The sequence below is a fragment of the Myodes glareolus genome, chromosome 19 (assembly GCF_982192425.1).
Source record: "Myodes glareolus chromosome 19, mMyoGla1.1, whole genome shotgun sequence".
NCBI lineage: Eukaryota > Metazoa > Chordata > Mammalia > Rodentia > Cricetidae > Myodes > Myodes glareolus.
In genome coordinates this window covers 57,350,467-57,370,303 of record NC_142044.1, presented here as the reverse complement: position 1 = coordinate 57,370,303, position 19,837 = coordinate 57,350,467, and the positions used below count along the sequence as shown (strand labels likewise).

The 19,837-nt window shown below is 43.6% G+C and overlaps 1 protein-coding gene across 1 annotated transcript in view; it reads right to left on the bottom strand.

Moving 5' to 3' along the window:
- Nucleotides 1-19,837, bottom strand: part of Tmem117 (transmembrane protein 117) — a 420,695-nt gene that overhangs the window by 319,640 nt on the left and 81,218 nt on the right. The window contains exon 3 of the mRNA XM_085678775.2: nucleotides 16,946-17,078. Coding sequence (XP_085534901.1) covers nucleotides 16,946-17,078 — 133 coding nt within the window. The remainder of the gene's footprint in view (nucleotides 1-16,945; nucleotides 17,079-19,837) is intronic.

Below are 19,837 nucleotides of genomic sequence, written 5' to 3'. Positions count from 1 at the left end.
ATTCAGTGCATATGAAAGCCAAGATAGAGTAGCCCCTTCCTTCCCCATTTCTCTCATACTGACGTTAGGGAGCAGGGCCATAGGGCTCCTGAGCCCTGGACAGGCCAGCTCATATCCGTCCTCTATGTGGATAGCTGAAGAGGACGACTGGTTTCTTTCCTCCCTTAGCAGTCTCTGTCACCTTCAGGTACTGTAAGAACTAGACCTCGGAGAGGGTACTGTTTAAATGACAGTACACCATCTTTTTCTTCTGTTAAATTCACATTCTCCCCTTCATGATGTTACCCTTCGCCTCCAGCAAATGCCTCCCTAACTTTCCCAGTAGTGGGAGCTGACTTGCACACTTGTTTCTCTACCTCCAATTATTTCCCGACTCACACGGAACCATCAGTAGCACAGGAAGGGAGCTGAGTTGCCAAGGTAACCAGACAGTATGCCTATGTTCAGCCTCAGTTGGATTTTTATTCTAATTGGTCCAGTTCCCCTGTTCATGACATACTTCGTTTTCATAGAAAAGGAAGTTAGGCATGCTTTGATTTCTATGACCTATTACATGGATTTCTTCCATTTGTTTACAAGAACCACTGTACAGAGGCTTCTTGAATTACTAACTCGGCTCACCTACTTCTAATAACCAAGCATGATATTCAAAGTATGTAGAACAAACATGGCAGGAAAGCACCAATCGGAACGAATGCATTCAGCAAGTCAGAATGTGTTGTAGCTGCAGAGCCCAGGCTGAGCCAGTGCACACTGGCCACATTACCCTACTTTTATGGGACAGACTTCCTTGCTGATCACTTGTGGCACAGTTAATTGTCTTGCATGACCATCTGATGCTATCGCCATACACAAATGAATAAAAATCAGATTTTGATGTCAAATGTATCCATGAGTTTATGTCACAGCATGGGCGTGAGGGGTTTAAACTAATCTACCTATTCATTTCCTCCATGAAGGCCGAAGCTGTGTGTGAGAAAGTGGATGTTAAAGGTACTTTTTATATCGCGAGAGATAGGCTATCAGCAAGCATGCAATTGTTGGCTATGGGCCTGCTTCTGCAATGATTCCGCATCTTCCCACCTCAGGCCCCTGCTAGGATTGTCCCTCAGTCCCTATGTATCTGATGAATCAAATCATTATAATTTGAGTCATGAGTTAAGTGTTGATGTCAACTGGGTGGGTGGAGGTGACACACACCTTTAATCTCAGCACTGGGAGGCAGAGACAGGCAGATCTCTGTGAGTATGAGGCCAGTGTGATCTACAGGGTGAGTTCCAGGACAGCCAGAGCTGTTACACAGAGAAACCCTCTCTTGAAAAAAAAACAAAACAAAGCAAACAAAAAGCTGAATGTCACTTTAACAATGAATATTTAATTTCTTTTCTAGGATTCCCAAGAGCAACTGGTAATGCTTCATATGACAGCTACAATTTCAGTCTGGATCCTATGAGAGAATGACTGTGAGCAGGGCCGGGCAGGGGAGGGGGCTTCTAACTGGCTCACAGTGAAAATAGTACAGTTCTATGAGGCACGAAATCTTTGGGGCTGTTTGTTATTGGGGTGCAATCTAATATAGTCCGACTAATGCACCTTATTTTTAAGTATATTAGTAGGATCTCCTACTTATTATTTTGCTTCTGAGAGACTTCAATGGCTTTCCGTTACTTCACACTGTATGTAAAATGTGAAGGCTGGAGAGAAAAGGATAAGAGTTTTGTCAATTCCTTAAAATGCATGACTTGCTCATTCCTAAGTGATCGAGTATTTAATCTACAAGTACAGTCATGACCCGAAACACTGGGCTGCAAAGTTTCATCTTTTTGACCTGTCACCAGTCTATGTCTGGTATGACAAACAGTTTCGTGCCCTGCTTCTGACAGCCCTGGGCACACAGGCGCTGGGGACAGGGGGGTTCTCCACCGTTACACCAGCACTGGTGATTCAGGTGCAAAGGGTACTCAAAATCTGCGGTTTCGAAACTAGTGAGGCCAGGCCCTAAAGGATCAGCGGTGCCAACAGCCCTTGCTCCATCAGGGAAGAATAAGGAGAAAGGCTACAGCAGACAGATTTTTAAGAACTGAGTAACTCAAAGGGTCTTCGGAATAAGGGAAATCTTAGGAACTAGTCACCAAACAGGTACATAAATCCTACCTCCTCACTGGTTCGGGTCTTTAAATTTTCAAAAACTTACCATAAAATGATGCTTCCAGATGATGAAGTGAACAATAAAAGCTACCTTCCCCAGACACTGAAACGGTTTAAAAAGACGGAATCTCCTAGGTGTCTCTTTTTCTGCTGGGCCACACTCAGTCAGTATGAGCCCAGCAGACGTCCCGGTCCTTACGACCGTGTCTGTGGGGCTATGATGGCCTTACAGAGACATCCACGTGTCCAGTTGTGAAGCCTCTACAGCTGCAAAAGGCATCTTACTGCAGCCCCTCTTCTTCAGCACCGGCGATTCCAGAGTGAAGTTTGCGCATCCGCCTCTCTAATACAAAGGAGATGCTTTTACCAGTAAACAGTTACGACTGCAAACTTTTGTTATTGAAGCAAAAGTAACTTAAGAGGGGATGAGTTTATTTCGGTGCTCAGTTCCAGGAGATGCAGTCCACCAGCACAGGGGAAGGGTGGTGCTGGGATGCGAGGCAGGCAGCCACACTGAGGGCACTGTGAGGAAGCATGGGGCAATGGATGCAGGTGTTCATCTCATTTGCTCCTTTGTATGCGGTCCAGAAGCTCAGCTCACAGGGCAGCATTGTCTATATTCAGTTTATCAACTTGACAATAAAAACTAACCATTAAAATTACCTAACAGTGGGTGTTGCAAATACATGGATCTGCGATGTTGTAATATATTAGGAGTGAGATATACATCTATACAAGTCAGCATATAGAGGTTTGGGGAAAAGGCTCAGAAAGTAAAGTATCTACCACAAAGGCACCAGGAACTGAGTTTGAACCCCTGGCTGGGCATGGTGCTGTGCACTGTAATTCCAGTGGTTGAAGAAGGACTCAGAAAAATCTCTAAAACTTACTGCCAACTAATCTTACCAAACCAGTGAGTTCTAGGGTTCAGAGAACCTTACTCAAAAATAAGGTGAAGAACCACTGAAAGTAGCCAAGGTAAATCTCTGGCTGACATACACACCATATACACTATACACACATACCACACACATATCACACAAACATACACACCACAAATACACAAAGACATCCAGACACGTATGAATACAGGTATAGGTATACTGCGCGCACACACACACACACACAAACACACACACACACACACACATCATACACACATACCACACACATACCATGCAAACATACACACCACAAATACACATACACATCCAGATGTAGGCAGAGGCTGTCTGTTTTTTGGCCGCCCAGACCCGAATAATCACACAGAAACTGTATTAATTAGAAAACTTTTTGGCCCATAGCTTAGAGATATTTTGGCTAACTTTTATATTCTAAATTAACACAAATTTATTAATCTGTGTATTGCCACATGGTTGTGGCCTGCCAGTAAGGTTCCACCTGGTGTCTGTCTCCTGCAGTGGCTACATGGCTTCTGTCTGACTCTGCCTTCTTTTCTCTCCTATCTGTTTGGAATTTCCACCTTACTGCCATGGGCCAAAGTAGCTTTATTTATTAACCAATAAAACCAACACATATACAAAAGGACATCTCACACCATCCAGACATGTATAAACACAGACATATGTATATTGCACACACACACATACACACCATATACACCATACACACATACCATACACATACCATACACACCGTATCCAGACATGTATGAAATGTATGAATACAGGCATATATGAATACTGCACACACACACACACACACAGAAAATTGCACTATGAATAATAAAAAAGCAGTTGAGGTAGGTAGGCATGGTGACTCTCACCATCACCCAGGAGTGGGAGGCAAGAAGACTAACATGAATTTGATGCCAACTTGGGCTAAAGTGTCTCAAAAAAAAATAAGAAGCATTCAAGCCTATCACTACTTTGCTCACAGAATACAAACATTTTACATTATAAGCACATATTTGCTCTTAATGCAGAAGACACTGAACGCACTGTGCTTTGAACAGAGCTGGGAACCAGCAGCCTAACCTAAAATGTGTATATTCAGGAGACAGAATGAAAATGAGGAACATTATAAAAAGTGCACCAGTCTTATGATGCAATTTATATTTTACTGAACTCTGTTGTTCATGACCTAAAGAAATAAGCTTTTAAAAACTAGGAGAAAATGTTGTCTAACATGTTGTTTCCATCATGTTTTTTAGTATTCCATTTCTAAAGACTTTCAATGTTGCAAGCACCATACAAGCCCTTTGTATCTTTTAACACTAACATTGTATTATGCTAGGCACGCTTGCTTCTCCAGAAAAACAAAATTAAAAGGGAATGCTCACACCGTAGATGAAAGGAGGCTGAACAGGGAGATGCTAGTGTGGTTCTGTCCTACCGACAAACAGAATGCACACCTCATTCATGCGGTACTCAGTTCACCAAGACTGGAGTACCTGGAAGAGGGAGGACATCCCAGCTCAGCAGCAAGAATGCTGCATACAGTTTTGCTACAATTGACATAACCTTAGCAAGAAAAGATATAAATAATAAAACAGTGCATTAATAAAACGACTCCTTGTTTCTCATCAATCCTGTGAGAGTTATCGTGGGGTTAGTAGAGTGCAAATGTGTTAAGTTGGCACAGAAATGTCACGTTCTCAGATGGTACAGGGCGGTCTCATTAATTTGTTAAATTAGGCTGTATAATTTTGGTAAGTCTTGAGCCTTTGGCTATAAAATATACATCAGCTTCCCATGACTGAAAGGAATCATTTCCTGTCTGTTCATCACCAGGAAGTGGGAATTGAGATGGAATGTAAAGACACTCATTATTGTATGGACAAAAGATAACACACACACACACACACACACACACACAGAGACACACACACACAGACAGACACACACACACAGACAGACAGACACACACACACAGACAGACACACACACAGAGACAGACACACACACAGAGACACACCACAGACACACACACAGAGACAGACACACACAGACACACACACAGAGACACACAGACACACACACAGACACACACACACAGACACACACACAGAGACACACAGACACACACACAGACACACACACACACAGACACACACACACAGACAGACACACACACACAGACACACACACACAGACACACACACACACAGACACACACACACAGACAGACACACACACACAGACACACACACACAGACACACACACACACACAGCCTGCTATACAACTCGTGGACATGGCCCCATCCTTAAGCCCATCAAAATTTCCTTTCCTTTTTTCAAAATATCAAAATTACCAGGCAACCACTCAGCGGCTTACTCTATTCCTGATTTTCTTTGTAAAGCCCTATGAATGTTGCTTTGTTTGTTATCATGGACAGAAAGGGGCGCCTTGGGTCTATTCATAAACACCTGCTCCAGCCTCAGGCCAGGCAGAGTTGTGCGGCCGTGAGTAAGTGTGCTTACGACTATATATGCATCAGTGTGGAGCACACAAAACACAGGAGCTTCTGCTTGATGAAATCTATAGGTCCCCATTTGGGCAGTTCTTTATGAAAAAGGAATACCTGTTCTACCTCCCGAGTAATAATAATAATTTGCAATGAATATACTATTTTCAGTCCTGGGAACTGTGGTCCACTTAACCACATTCTAATGTACTTATGGCCCTAGGTTTGACCCTTGGCATGGAGATGGATGAATGAATGATTGACCGAGGTCATGCTAGCTTACTGACCAATGTTCTTTTTGCCATGAATGATTTACAGCAACTAACACTTCCTGAGAGCCATCATGCTGAGAAAGCAACTTGCAACTTTTCAGCTATCACATTAAAAAAAAAAAAATAACCCTTATCAGTCCTTATCAGTTGCCTTATGAGAGAGAACGCTAGCGACTTGTTTGCACACATGGCTTATTTGCCACAACTCTAGGGTGGCTACAAATATTCCACTGTAAACGCCCACATTATTATGCCAGGAACTAGCTAAACCGTGGTCATCACCCAAATGACTCTATTTCCTGGGTCAGAGTTTTTCTCCTGACACAGGCTGACAGAATACTTAACGACGACCAGCCATGGTGGCTCACACACATAATCTCAGCCCTTGGGAACTTGGGACAGGAGGATTCTTAGGAATCCTGGCTACGTACTGAGTGCCAGGCCCTCCTGAGCTACAGTGATGCCCTCTCTTTAAAGCGGGTGGAGTACGGAGCTGTGAGCAGCGACCTCAGAGTTGTTGTCACACTGGTCAAGTCGGTGTGGACTCTGGAGAGTCACAAGGACACAGCATTGATTGTCTTTCTCAATAATTCTCTAAGAACCCATCGATTAAGACAACACTGGCTGGGCATATGAATACCTCATTATCCTGTACTGTTTATATTTATATTGTCTAAATCAAGGGACAGAAAATCAAAGCTACCAACACAACAAACCACCCTAATGTAGATTTCTCCTATAAACACACTTCATGATCAATCCCCTCTGCCAGGCCCCTTCTTCTCTCTCCCCCCTCTTTACCCACTTTCCTGCCCTCCCCCCTCTCTTCCTCTCTCTTCCCTCTCCCCTCTTTTTGTCTGTGCCCCACAATATCAACCCTATTGACCAAACGTAGCCCTTCAATTTGCTTTTCTTCTCACCAGTCTATTCTCAATAGCCAGCTTCAGCCCTTACTCCCAGCCTTGGTAATTAATGGTGCTATTATTGTGAATTAATTGTATGAGCCAGTCAGTATTTAGCCTAATTAAGAATGAAGCCAACAAATTATTTGAGTACCACTCCAGCAGAATTTGCAGTCAGCCACGCATCAGCTGCCCAGTGGAGCTTCCTAACCAGGCTCAGCCTCCACCCGCTTACCCTGAACACAGTGCTCTATTAAGTACTTAGGGAAATTGTCAGTGTTTTTCCTTAATTTATCACAGCTCAAATCAACAATTTTGTGCTTAAGTCTATCACTCCTAATCAGACAAAAAGTTAAACGTTCATAAAGACCATTTAATTTTTTTCCTCACCATTTTCCAAAACAGATTTAGCACTATTAAAGGCAGAGAAACATATCTCTTCCTCAGAAGGAAGCTTGCAGTATGTACTGGGAGCTGGCCAGCCCACTTTCCACTCAAGACCAACAAACAAAAAATCACTGGGCTTGAGAGTAAAAATGTACACCTGGCTCCAGGCCCTACTTCTAGATTAGAGGTGACTGGGTACTTCAAATATCACTCTGGACTCCAGAAACTTACAGGATTATTATCTGTTGCTTAAAATTATTTTTTAGAAACAGCAAAAAGTAGGCTAAGGAGAGGGTTCAGTCAGCAAAGGGCTTAATGCACAGGTCTGAGGACCCGTGTTCAGATTTCCAGCCTATTCACAAAAGGCTCCGGCACAGGGCACACACCTGCAAGTCCAGTCCCCTGGGATGTGGAGAAAGAGGCTTTCAGGATCAGTGAGAAACCTTGTCTCAAAATACAAAGTGGGAAGAGAAAAACAGTCGGCATTGACTTCCAGCTTCCACACATATATACACACATGTGGGCCTGCACACATGCTCATACAGAAGCATGTACACATAGACACATAGATGCAAAAATAATAAATAAATAGAAGAAAAAAGAATTCAAGTAAGAAATTTCAAAATACTTTTGTGATATTTTTAGGTGTATTTACTGTGTGTGTGTGTGTGTGTGTATGTGTTTCTGCCTATGTGTGTGTATGTTTGTGTGTGTGTCTGTGCATGTGTGTGTCTGCATATGTGTGTGTATGTGTGTGCATATGTGTGTGTCTATATGTGTTCTGGCTGCAAGTATGTATATGCACCACATGTATGCCTGGTGCCCACAGAGGTCATAAAAGGAAATCGCATCTCCTGGAACTTGAGTGACAAACCCAGGTCCTCAGCAAGAGAAACAACTGTGTCTAACAGCCAAGCCACTTGTCCACATACACATCTTTTTTTGAGATTTTTTTTTTTGGTAGCAAACTTAGAAAAGAAAATTCTGCCTAAAGTGGAAGTTCTCCCTGAATTTTTCCACTAAAACAGTGTGCTGCCCCCCAGCCTCCGCAGGGAGAGGCCGAAGCAGTGAGCAGTCTTTCCTGGCAGGACAGGTATCACACTCCATGGTAGCCGAAACACCAGTCCAGGAGAGTCTCAGGGCTGAGGCGAGTCATGTGTGCTGGGACCTAAGAAGTGTGAGACCTTGGACAACCTCCCCGGGCTCCCTGGTCCCTGATGTTCTCACTCCTGTATCTTTCGTATCCATTCTTGCTTGTTTGGGCTGCCTCTCTCTACACAAATGAATCTGAGGCCCCAGAGGCGTTCATTTCAAACGCTTTCTCCTCCCACCCACCCTCGTCCAGTTGCTCTGGTCATATCTCACTCCTTCTGTCTTCACCACACTCAGGTGAGGTCTCCATGTAGTTCCTCACCAGGCCTTCTCAGGAAGGAGACGAAGAGGGGCTGAGGAGCTTCGCCACTTCCATTATCCCTACCGCCTCTCTTTCCATTCTGTTAGACTTGGCATATGAATACTTTCAAAACTGCTTGCATCGTTATCTTTTCCCCTTCAGTTCTTCTCTATGTTATATTCAATCGCTATTTATACATTTTTATATATTAACTACCTGGAAAAGGCAAAAAATTGAAGATTTTCTTCGTGATCAACACTAGAAACATCAGCTTTGCAGCCTTCCCTAAACAGTGCACTGTTCAGAAAAGCATTCCTATTCACAGAGGGTATTTTATGAACGTGAAGGTCTAGTTTCTTCACTGGTAAGCACTGGATTTGCTTTTTAATGCTAGATTATGCCTATAAACATGTGAACGTGATTGCATGTATGTGCTTATAGATACTGTCCTAGGAGCCTGTACTGGATCACATTAAGGCCAAGCCCATCACACAAGGTCATCAAAACGTGCCCAGATGGCTCGGGGAAGGTCCCACACTGCTTTTCCAGAGCGCCTGAGCTCAGTTTCTGACACTCACAGGCAGTTTCACTGTAACTCCTGCTCCAGGGAGCTCACCTCTGGCCTCTCGGAACACCTGCAGTGTGCACATCTACAGACATGCACCCGAGCATAGCTTAAAATATGACTCTTTGGAAGAGCGGCTGAAAGGTTGTAAGAATCAGTCCAGGAAATCTGCCGTGAGTCTGTCACTCCTAGAAATGAAAGGAAAGCTGAAGCCATAGACACTTCAACAGTGTGGCTGCCTAACCAAGACCTGAAGAATGACGATGTCACTAGACATTCTAATACAGGAGGGGGACGCCTCACTGGATCCCATGCCCTAGACAATGAACGAGAGGCAAGTAAAGCAGAGAGAGAGAGAGAGAGAGAGAGAGACAGAGACACAGAGAGAGACAGAGACAGAGACAGACAGAGAGAGACAGAGAGAGAGAGAGACAGAGATAAAATTAGCCTCTCCCAGCAATGAGAACCCCAACTGGTTATCCAATACCAAGTCCTCAGCCCTGAAATCATATACACACAAGCAACACTAAACAGCCCCATCAGATTACATGTATAAATTATGGTATGCGTATACAATAATTCAATGACCCATTTGAGGGATGAGAGGAGCATGGAACGGGTTGGAAGGATGGAAGGAAGGGGGAAACGGTGTAATTGTATTTTATTTAAATAAATTTTATTAATAAATCTGTCCTAATGCCCCTCAACTGAAGAATGGATATAGAAAATGTGGTACATTTACACAATGGAGTACTACACAGCAGAAAAAAATAATGACATCTTGAAATTTGTTGGCAAAAGGATGGATCTAGAAAACACCATATTGAGTGAGCTAACTCAGACCCAGAAAGACAAATTAATATGTTCTCACTCATAAGTGGCTTTTAGACATAAAGCAAAAAAAAAACAGTCTACAATTCACAATCCCAGAGAACCTAGACAGCAATGAGGACCCTAAGAGAGACATACATGAGTCTAATCTACATGGGAAGGAGAAAAAGACAAGATCTCCTGAGTAAACTGGGAGCATGGGGCCATGGGAGAGGGTAGGAGAGAAGGGGAGAGGAATGGAGGGGAGTGGAGAAAAATATGTAGCACAATAAAAACAATAAAAAAAGAACATAAAAAATCTTCCCTAACAAGACAGACAAAAATGTTAACACCGTGTTTCAGAAATTCAGAGCAGGGCAGATTTCTCTATCTGATTGGCTTGGCTGCTTTTTAGCCGTCTGACTGTGGGAACACTGAGCCTGTGCTAACACTGTCACTTGTGTGTATCCTGCCCCTGGGTCACAGTCTCCTTCTTTTCCTCCCACATTCACTCCTCTCTCTCTTCCTGGGAGAAAAACCCTTACTCCTGCTACCGACCAGCACTGAAAACATGTCTTTTGCTGCCCTCCAGTGGCTCTTTTTGGTATAAAATCCTGTTACTACAATGCTCTTCAGAAAGATACATTTTTTTTTATTTTTGAAATTCCACTTTTTTATTTTATTTTTGAAACAATCTTACTTTAAATACCTATCCCAGTTCCCTTGTTCTCCCGTCCTCCCACTCTTCCTACCTTCTCCCCACCTCACCCCCATCCACTCCTCAGAGGAGTCAAGGAAGTCTGTCACAGCACGTGAGGCAGGACCAAGGTCCTTCCTGCGGCATCTAGGCTGAGCAAGGTCTCCCTCCATAGGGAATGGGCTCCATAGAGTAAGATCACGCACTCGGGAGAAATACTGGCCCCACTGCTAGTGGCCCCACAAACTGCCTCAGCCACACAACTGTTGCCCACATTCAGTGGGTCTAGTTCGGTCTTATGCATCTCCCTAGCTGTCATTCCAGAATCAGTGAGCTCCCATCAACTCGAGCCAGTTGTTTCTGTGGGTATCCACAGCGGTCTTGACTCTTTGCTCATACTTTTAAAAGGTGTTTGAAGAATCCAAATGCTAAGCGTGCTTCCAGTCTTTCGTGACATGCTCAGTTTTCTAATCAGGAAGATGTCAGCCTGGACCTTGGAGCACATCTCTCTTCACTCCTCCCAAATGAGCTCTGAACTCAAACCCCAGACCTACTTAGACAGGCTTTAAGACTCTATTGGACCAGGCAGTGGCAGCACACGCCTTTAATCCCAGCACTTGAGAGGCAGAAGTAGGTGAGCTCTGTGAGTTCAAGGCCAGCCTGATCTACAGAGCAAGTTCCAGGACAGGTTCCAAAGCTACAGAGAAACCCTGCCTCCAAAAACAAAAAGAGAAACAAACAAACAAGACCCCTAATGGAACACAGCAGGAACTAGAAGGTTCACATAAAGTCAGCCCCAGCACTGTGGAAGAAAATGGCCTCCGGCTCTTGTCCTCAGTTTTTCTTCCTGGAGAGTCTGGTCCTGTGTGTAAACAATGCAGTAGTCTTCAAATGTTGTGCTGTGGCTGCAAAGGCTCATCTGTGGCAGCCACATTCTTTCTGGTGCAAATGAGTGTTTTGCTACTTTGTTCTAGACTATTTCTGCTTTTCTTCCCTAAGAGATAACTGGACCAACCTTAGAAGAAGCACACCTACTATGTTAAAGCAAAAGCACACTGGGGTGATTTCACCACACACACACACACACACACACACACACACACACACCACCCCTCCTCCCCACCAACATACACACACACACACACCCTATTCTACTTGGTCAGGCAGCATCCTTGGAGGCATTGGTTATTTTGGTTGAAAATGCATTAGCACAATTTTGGTTATTAAAAGAAATGTTCAGGGAAGTCAAGATGGACAGAAGGTGAGGCAGGAGGAAAGTAAATTGCTCTCCACAGCAGTCTGGGAACTCCGCAAGTTACGGAGGACTCCAGGGACGGAAGGGTCTGAAATTGGTCAAAGAAAGATCCAGGGTTTTGACATGGGCTCAAACTCCTAAAGCTGTCTCAAAATCCCGAAACTGCAGTTAGACCACAAACCCAGTTTAGGTGGGACAAACTTCCCAGCTTCCTGGCTGTGCCCACAACTCCTGCCACACGGTGCAGATTCTTCTACCAAGAGGAGTTCTGTTTTCTCATTTCCGGCATGTCTTAGCTAGGGTCCCTGTTGCTGTGATGGAAGACCATGACCAAAAGCGACTTGAGCAAGGGTTTGTTTTACTTATTCTTCCACATCAGTTCATTTGACGTGGGATGTCCTTCGGTATTATTGTTGTAGGGCCCGGGTCGGCCCTGCTTGATCACAGGTGGGTATGTGGATGGGAGGCTCACTTGCCTCTTATTGGATGTAGGCTGGAGGTATATCAGGATGTGTGCTTGCTCCTGATTGGACTTGATAGAAGACACAATGAATTACAGGTTTTCCTTCTTAACCATGACTCAGGGACATTTCCCAGGAACCTGGGTATGAACCTTGCCAGAGTCCATCCACCTGGCCAGGATTTAATTAAAGCTTGCTTCAGATTTGGTTTTCAACTGTGGTAGTGATCTTATTCTCAAGTGACGGAATTAACATTTCATCCTCTCTGATGACTCTAGCTTGTGCCAAGTTGACATAAAACTAGCCAGCACACAGCCTAAATCCTCAATTCTGGTCTCTGCCAAAAGCTAAAAAGCTCAAATCCCCAAGTTGCTGTCTGGTATGCAAGACCTTCTGCATTTCCCCTCTTACTTTATTCTGTTTCAGGATAAGCTTAGCTACACATTTTAAAAATCCATCCGTCTGTGTTATATCTCCAACAGTCCTAGGATTTGTCCAGCAGGAGAGGCTACTGGGCCCACCCACAATGTGAGGAAAGAAATTGCTTATAAAATGCTAAAGGCAAATGCTGCCTAGGAACCTGACCTACAACCTGGAGCGTGCACATAAAGGAGACTCATGGCAGGCAGGGTTTGGGTGCTGTGAGACGCAGGGAGTAGAGGGAGAAAAGCGTGGAGAAGACATTTCCCCACTCTCCTAGGAACTGTGACAGTCTGAATCTCTGCCCTTTGAGTTCATGAAGCTCGTTTGCCTTTTGTCTCTCTCACTGCCCCTCAGTTTGTTCCCCAAAGATGCCTAAAACCTTAGGAATCCCTGTATGCTTCAGGGATCCAACTGGGCAAAAAAAGGAGTCAGGCAATTTACCTCTTATCAAGTAAGTCCTGGCCAGGGTTTATTCTCTGTAAATCATGGAATCTCAGGAATCATGGGCCTCAGTTTATACTTAATTTTTATTTAGTTCTAAATTGGGAATTTTTAAAAGCAGACTAAAATAGAAATACCCCCTTTTTTTATCTCTGGAACCCTACTGATGCTTAGCACATAGTTGTAAACATAGAAAACAGAGATTGCTCTTTAATTTCCCAGTAGCTCAGACCCGAATAATCACAAAGTAGCTATATGAATTATAACATTGCTTGGCCAATAGCTTAGGCTTCTTATTAACTAACTCTTGTACCTTAAATTAACCCATTTCTATCAATCTGTGTATCACCATGAGGCTGTGGCCTACTAGTAAGGTCCTAAGGTTTCAGTATGTCCTCCTTCGGCAGCTACATGGCTTCTGCCTTTTTCAGCAGCTACACAGCATCTCTCTGACTCCGCCAACTCCCCCCCGCCGTGTGTGTGTGTGTGTGTGTGTGTGTGTGTGTGTGTGTGTGTGTTCTGATTTCCCACCTGGCTTTACTCTGCAAAGTCAATGGCCCAAAGAACTTTATTCATCAACCAATAAAAGCAATACATATACAGAAGGATATCCCACATCACATAGTCTTGTCAAAGCATCCAGTCTAGAGAGTCCCAAAATCTAGTGGCCACATTAGATTTCCTGGGTTCAGAAAACACTTTAGGAATGGGTCTAGGCCAACATTACCAGAAGCATCCCTAAGCCAGAGCAGACTGGAACCCTCTGTGCAAACCAGATTCAGTGTGAAGAAGCCTGAGTTCTCTGTTGGCAGCAATCCTCCAGCATGAGCCAGTCTCCTGTCATGTCCACATGTCCCCAATCCTTCTCATACTCCGGCTCTATCATTCCCTGCCCTACATAGGACGAATCAGTACCTCAGATACTCATGCATCCTGGAGAACCCCAGAAGCACAATAGTGCCCTTTTCCCTGAGAATGTGTTTGTCCACCAAATCTACAAACTGGCTTTGAAACACTCACTCAGTCTCACGGCACACATACTAAAAGCCCATGCATCCTTTGGAAATGGCCCTTTGAGGTTTTAAGCCAGTAGAGTTAAACAATTTATCCCTTGCTGTGTATTTTTTTCAGGTGACATTTTAAAGGTATTCTCTCAGTGGAAAGCTCTTTCCTAGAAAACGTGAGACAGATCACTGGAGAGTTCAAAGATTACATACGAGTTCAAATATTCCATAATCTCTAATAATGCATTCAATCTGAGAATTGTAAACTATTCACTTAACAACTACACATACCTCCTATTTCTTTTGATTATCAAAGTCAGCTTGGAAGATTAAAGTGTGGAGAAGACTAACAGGGATGCAGTGAACTGAGTCATTGGGCCAGTCTTTAGGGGCTTGTGTGCTGGCTATTCAGGCGATGGGTCCTTAAAATTCACTACTTAATAGGTCAACCACTCTATTATTCTCTTGAGTGGGGAATCAACTTGAATGTAACTTTGGGCAATCCTCCACTTATTGATCCATAAAATGGAGACAATTGTGACAGCCAAAGTTACAGTTTAAGTTTTAATTACTATGCCTAAGAGATTCCTGAAACAAAAATGTCTCTGATCTGCAAGACCCTTGCCCAAGGACAAACAGTCCCTGAAATGCTGGAGGCTGTTGTTTATGAGAAATGACAAGCCCCGTGTTCTCACTCCCCTCAGCAAGTTTGTTTGACCCATCTTCACCGGATGTGCTCGATCACACGTGGGCAGAAGGAACAGGCAGGAAATATGTCAGGATGTCGCTTGCCCTTGATTGGATGTAGGCTGGAGGTACATCAGGATGTATGCTTGTCCCTGATTGGATGTAGGCTGGAGGTACATCAGGATGTACGCTTGCCCCTGATTGGATGTAGGCTGGAGGTACATCAGGATGTACGCTTGTCCCAGATTGGATGTAGGCTGGAGGTACATCAGGATGTACGCTTGCCCCTGATTGGATGTAGGCTGGAGGTACATCAGGATGTACGCTTGTCCCAGATTGGATGTAGGCTGGAGGTACATCAGGATGTACGCTTGTCCCAGATTGGATGTAGGCTGGAGGTACATCAGGATGTACGCTTGCCCCTGATTGAACCTGATGGAACACTTAAGCTGCTATAAACCCTGATTCAGGCTCATCTTCTGGAAACCTAGAGATGGACCTGGCCAGAGCTCATCTACCAGGCCAGTAAGTAAAGCTTGCTTCACATTTGGCTTTGAATTGTGGCAGTGGTCTCATTCTCGACTGGTGGGATCAACAGCAATTGCACAGGGTCAGTGTAAGGTTTAGAACTGGGACAGTTCATGCCTGACGCTAAGTTCTCAGCAGCTGCGTGCTCTCTTTAGGATTATTTTGATTTAGCTGCCAAGTGTTTTATTCTGTGCATGTTACTACATTCAATTTACTATTTTTAAAATTTGATATCATGACTTAAATCCTTAACACAGGCCTTATCAGTTCCATATAAAAACACAATCCGTCCTCCTGCCTCAGGCTCCCAGGTGCTTGGAATTATAGGCCTGCGTTAGCACATCAAACTCCATCCAGTGCTTTTAAAGTAGGAAGTCTTGCAGGGAGCCCTCTGACCACCTTAGGCAATGCCAAGTTGTCGCCAGCCACTGTTATCCCAGAATAAAGCTGAGGAGTACTCTGAGAAGCCCAAGTGAGAGCCTATGACTCCATTGTCAAAAATAAGCCCACTGTCAGTGTCATTATTTGGATATAAAAAATAATCATGACAACACAATAGTGTCCCGAGACCTGAACATTTGATCTGAAGTCATTCAGGGATGTTGCTACTGTAAAATATAATCCTTGTGAAATATCTCCTTTTCTATGACTAGTCATCCCCTTTACAGTGGGAAAAAAAGAAGATGCTAGAATGGGCTTCGTCTCTACACTCAATGGTGGACAAAGTCCGTATACAGCATCCAAACCACCTCACATGACAGAAACGGGTGATCGTAGCTAGCCTGCAACCTAGAGAGAGAGGCCACAATCTAGTGAGGGGGCTAGACACCTTCCCTAGCAATTTTCTCAATGCCTAATGCCTAAGTGGCTTGTTGTTGCTACCCGTCTACTTCTTAAGACTGTAAGGTAAATCAACCTCCAGCGCTCTGCCTTCATACTCAACTGAAAGCAAAGCTAGAGGATGCTGTGCTGAAAAGCTGACCGCTGTGCTTTGCCCTGCAACCACAGAGCTGAAGAAAGTTGGAAGAAACTCTACAGTGAGGTCATCAGCAAATTTCCCCGCTGCTGTGATCTGCTAAGGGTGGTGGTGTTCCATCTGCATTTGATTCAGGGAGTCTGCCTTAACCAGTTCCTCCCTGTAGAAACTGCCAAAAAGAGGTGCTGTTTGTTTCTATACTATCACACCAGACATGGATAATGAGTTGCAAACCTGGAGCCCATCACAGCCCTGTTACATCCATTAGGTTTCCTGACTCCCTGTTCTCTCCGACTATAATAAAATTGGTATCTGCCTTCAAACTACACCACAAAAAGTTTTTTAAAATAAGGAATAAACCTCGGTGTTATAAAAAAAAATGCTTCATTTTACTAAAAGGAAGAAAGAAAGGTTCTAAATGTCTTAAGGAAGACAAACACAAATTATCTCTCTTTAAGGCACAGTGTCGGCAAAGGGACAAGTTTGGAAAAACCGAAGACGCTGGGTGAGTTCTTCAGAGAATGTTACATCCACCCCTCAGCACAGCACAAGCGGGGCAATAACTCACCCCATGTTCCCATCCATCAGAAGAACCGTGTTATATATGTGGGAGAAGAGGAAGAGGAACAGAATGGTGCTGAAGAACATTGTCATCCACGATCCATGGTCTTCACGAAACATTTTTAACCGGAGCAACTGGCCTGAAACAGAAGTATTAGGAGTCAATGTACACTGGCAACTGAAATTCATATATAGCTTTGCTTTATTTCAACCACAGGAATGCCTTTGGGAAAGCCCATTATCGAATGCCATTTTGTTTTTATATGAGAGAATGGCAAATAAAATCCACGACAACTAGGATCCCTCTAGAAAGTGGTATTAATGTGAGAACTGCTACCCAGGAATTATCCGCTACACTGGCATGAGGATGAATTGGAACACCACCCTTGCTCCATTTTATTTCATAAATGTGCTTTGGTTCACACTGAACCTACTTAAGGCAGATGACAAAAGGATGATAAGTAAGTTCTACATGGTTTCCTTTGGCTTCTGGACACCCATTCTTCAAACCACGGCCAGTTCCACTTACAAGGGGATACAGTTTCTTCAGGAATGTGTCAAGGAAAAACAAAGATGTTGTCATCAGACACAGAGGACTTAGCCTCTCTCCTAACTCTTAAAAGTTCATACAGCTGTGTGTGGGAGGGGAAGTCACATGTGTGTGTCAGAGAGAGCAGTGTGCTTATGGGAAAATATAATTTCCATTCTGATCCACAGAATCCATTTACAAAGACAAATGAAAAAAAAAAGAGACAAGATAAAGTGTTAAAATTTTAGGGAAAAGAAATATATATTAGGATAAATACTGGGATAAAAATTATTAATACCAGAAGTGTTCCAGAAAATGTTTAAATTTATGAATACAAGTATTCTGAGAGATAAGTATGATTATTTTCTATATATAAAACCCAAGAGAAGAAAAATTGTGAAAGTAAGCCTCTCTAAAGATGAACTTTGTCTGGTGTAGTTATTTCCATTCCTCAGAAAGTTTATCTAGTCAGCGATCGGGGGATGGATGGACAGAAGAGCTTCACAGTGGAGTAGAAGGCTGAGGAAGGCTCACAGCTGGGATCACATGCTGCTCTTACGGAGACCCTTGCTCAGTTCCAGGACACATGTCAGGCTCCTTACAACCTGGAACTCCTGTTCCAGAGGGATTCGATATCCTTTTCTGGCCTCTGTGGTCCCCTGTACGCATGCACACACACACACACACACGCACACACACATACACATGACCATACAAACATGATTAAACTAAAATATCTTTAAAATGAAGCCGACCTGAGATTTTACAATTAAATGTGTCAATACAAGAAAAAGCTCCCCTTTTTAACTACATAAAAGTCATGAAATACACAAGTATATGCACCTTAAACGATCTTGCTAGGGAAAGCTTATGAACAGAGAAAGGGTTGCTAAGACTTAACCTGTTTGTGGCTAGAGAAATGGCTCAGCACTTAGGATTCCTTACTGCTCTCACAGAGAACCCAAGTTTGGTTCAGGTGGTTCACAGCCACCAACTCCAGCTCTGGGGGGTCTAGTGCCCCTTCCTGGCTTCCACGGGTACCCACATACACATAATGCAAAAATAAAAATAAACTTTAAATTTTCAAGATTCAACTACTAAACTTGCTCCTTGTTTTTACTTTGATTAAAAGAGCCTATTAGCTGTCACTTGGGAACTGGGAACCGTAGGGTGAATCCACAAGAGTCTAGCAGAGGCTCAAAAGAATTTATTTATATGTAAAATAGAGATTTGGCCAGGAGCCAAGCAGAATAGAGTTGGGCGGGAAACCCAAGCAAAGATAAAGGGAAAAGGAAGGCAGAGTCTGGAAGATGCCAGCAGCCACTAAGGAAACAAGATGTGAGGTAACAAGCCATGAACCTTGTGATAAAAAATAGACTGATAGAAATGGATTAATTAAAGTTGTAAGAGCTAGTCAATAACAAGCCTGAGCTAATAGGCCAAACAGTTTGTAATTAATATAAGTTTCTGTGTGATTACTCGAGACTGGGTAGTCGGGAAACGAAAGCATAGTCTCTTGTTATAAGGAAACATTATCCATTATCCTATCCAAAACTTCAGATGAAGGGGAAAAGAAGCTATACATGACTTCTTGACTTACAGAGAAGCAAGGGGCAAATATGAAGGTCAGGAGGGGTCTGAGATAAATCAGCTGGTAAAAACCTTGCCTTGCAAACACAGGAATTGAATTCCATCCCAGATCCCACATGTGTGTGCATTCTCTCTCTCTCTCTCTCTCTCTCTCTCTCTCTCTCTCTCTCTCACACACACACACACACACACACACACACACACACACACACACACACACCACAAACAAGCTGGGTACTTGGTTCATGCTGGTGAGATAGAGATAGGCATATCTCTATCACTAGGATATCACAGGCATATCACTGGCCAGCCAGTCTAAGCTAATCAGCAAGGACTGGTTCCCAGAAAGAGACCTGTCCCAAACAAACAAGGGGACAGGTCCTGAGAAACATTTGAAGTTACCAGATAAGGCCCATAGGCTGTGTACCTCCAAGAGTTGACTATGACCGCCATGTGCACACGTGAACACACAAACACACACACACACACACTCACAAAGATTTCAAAAGGAAAGCGTGGCTGCATGGCTAATAAAATAATGCACAAAGCTCTACCAAAATTAATGATACTAGCACAACCTTACAAGGTTTTAGAACTTGCAGGTTAACTAAGTAATTATAGAAAGTCAGGAGAGCTGAAACCTCTCTCTGAGACACTGATGGGACTTTTACAGTAAAAAGATACTAAGCAGAGAATGTTTTGGGGCTAAAAATACGTGACATAGCCAGGTGGTGGTGGTGCACACCTTTAATCCCAGAATTTGGGAGTCAGAGACAGATG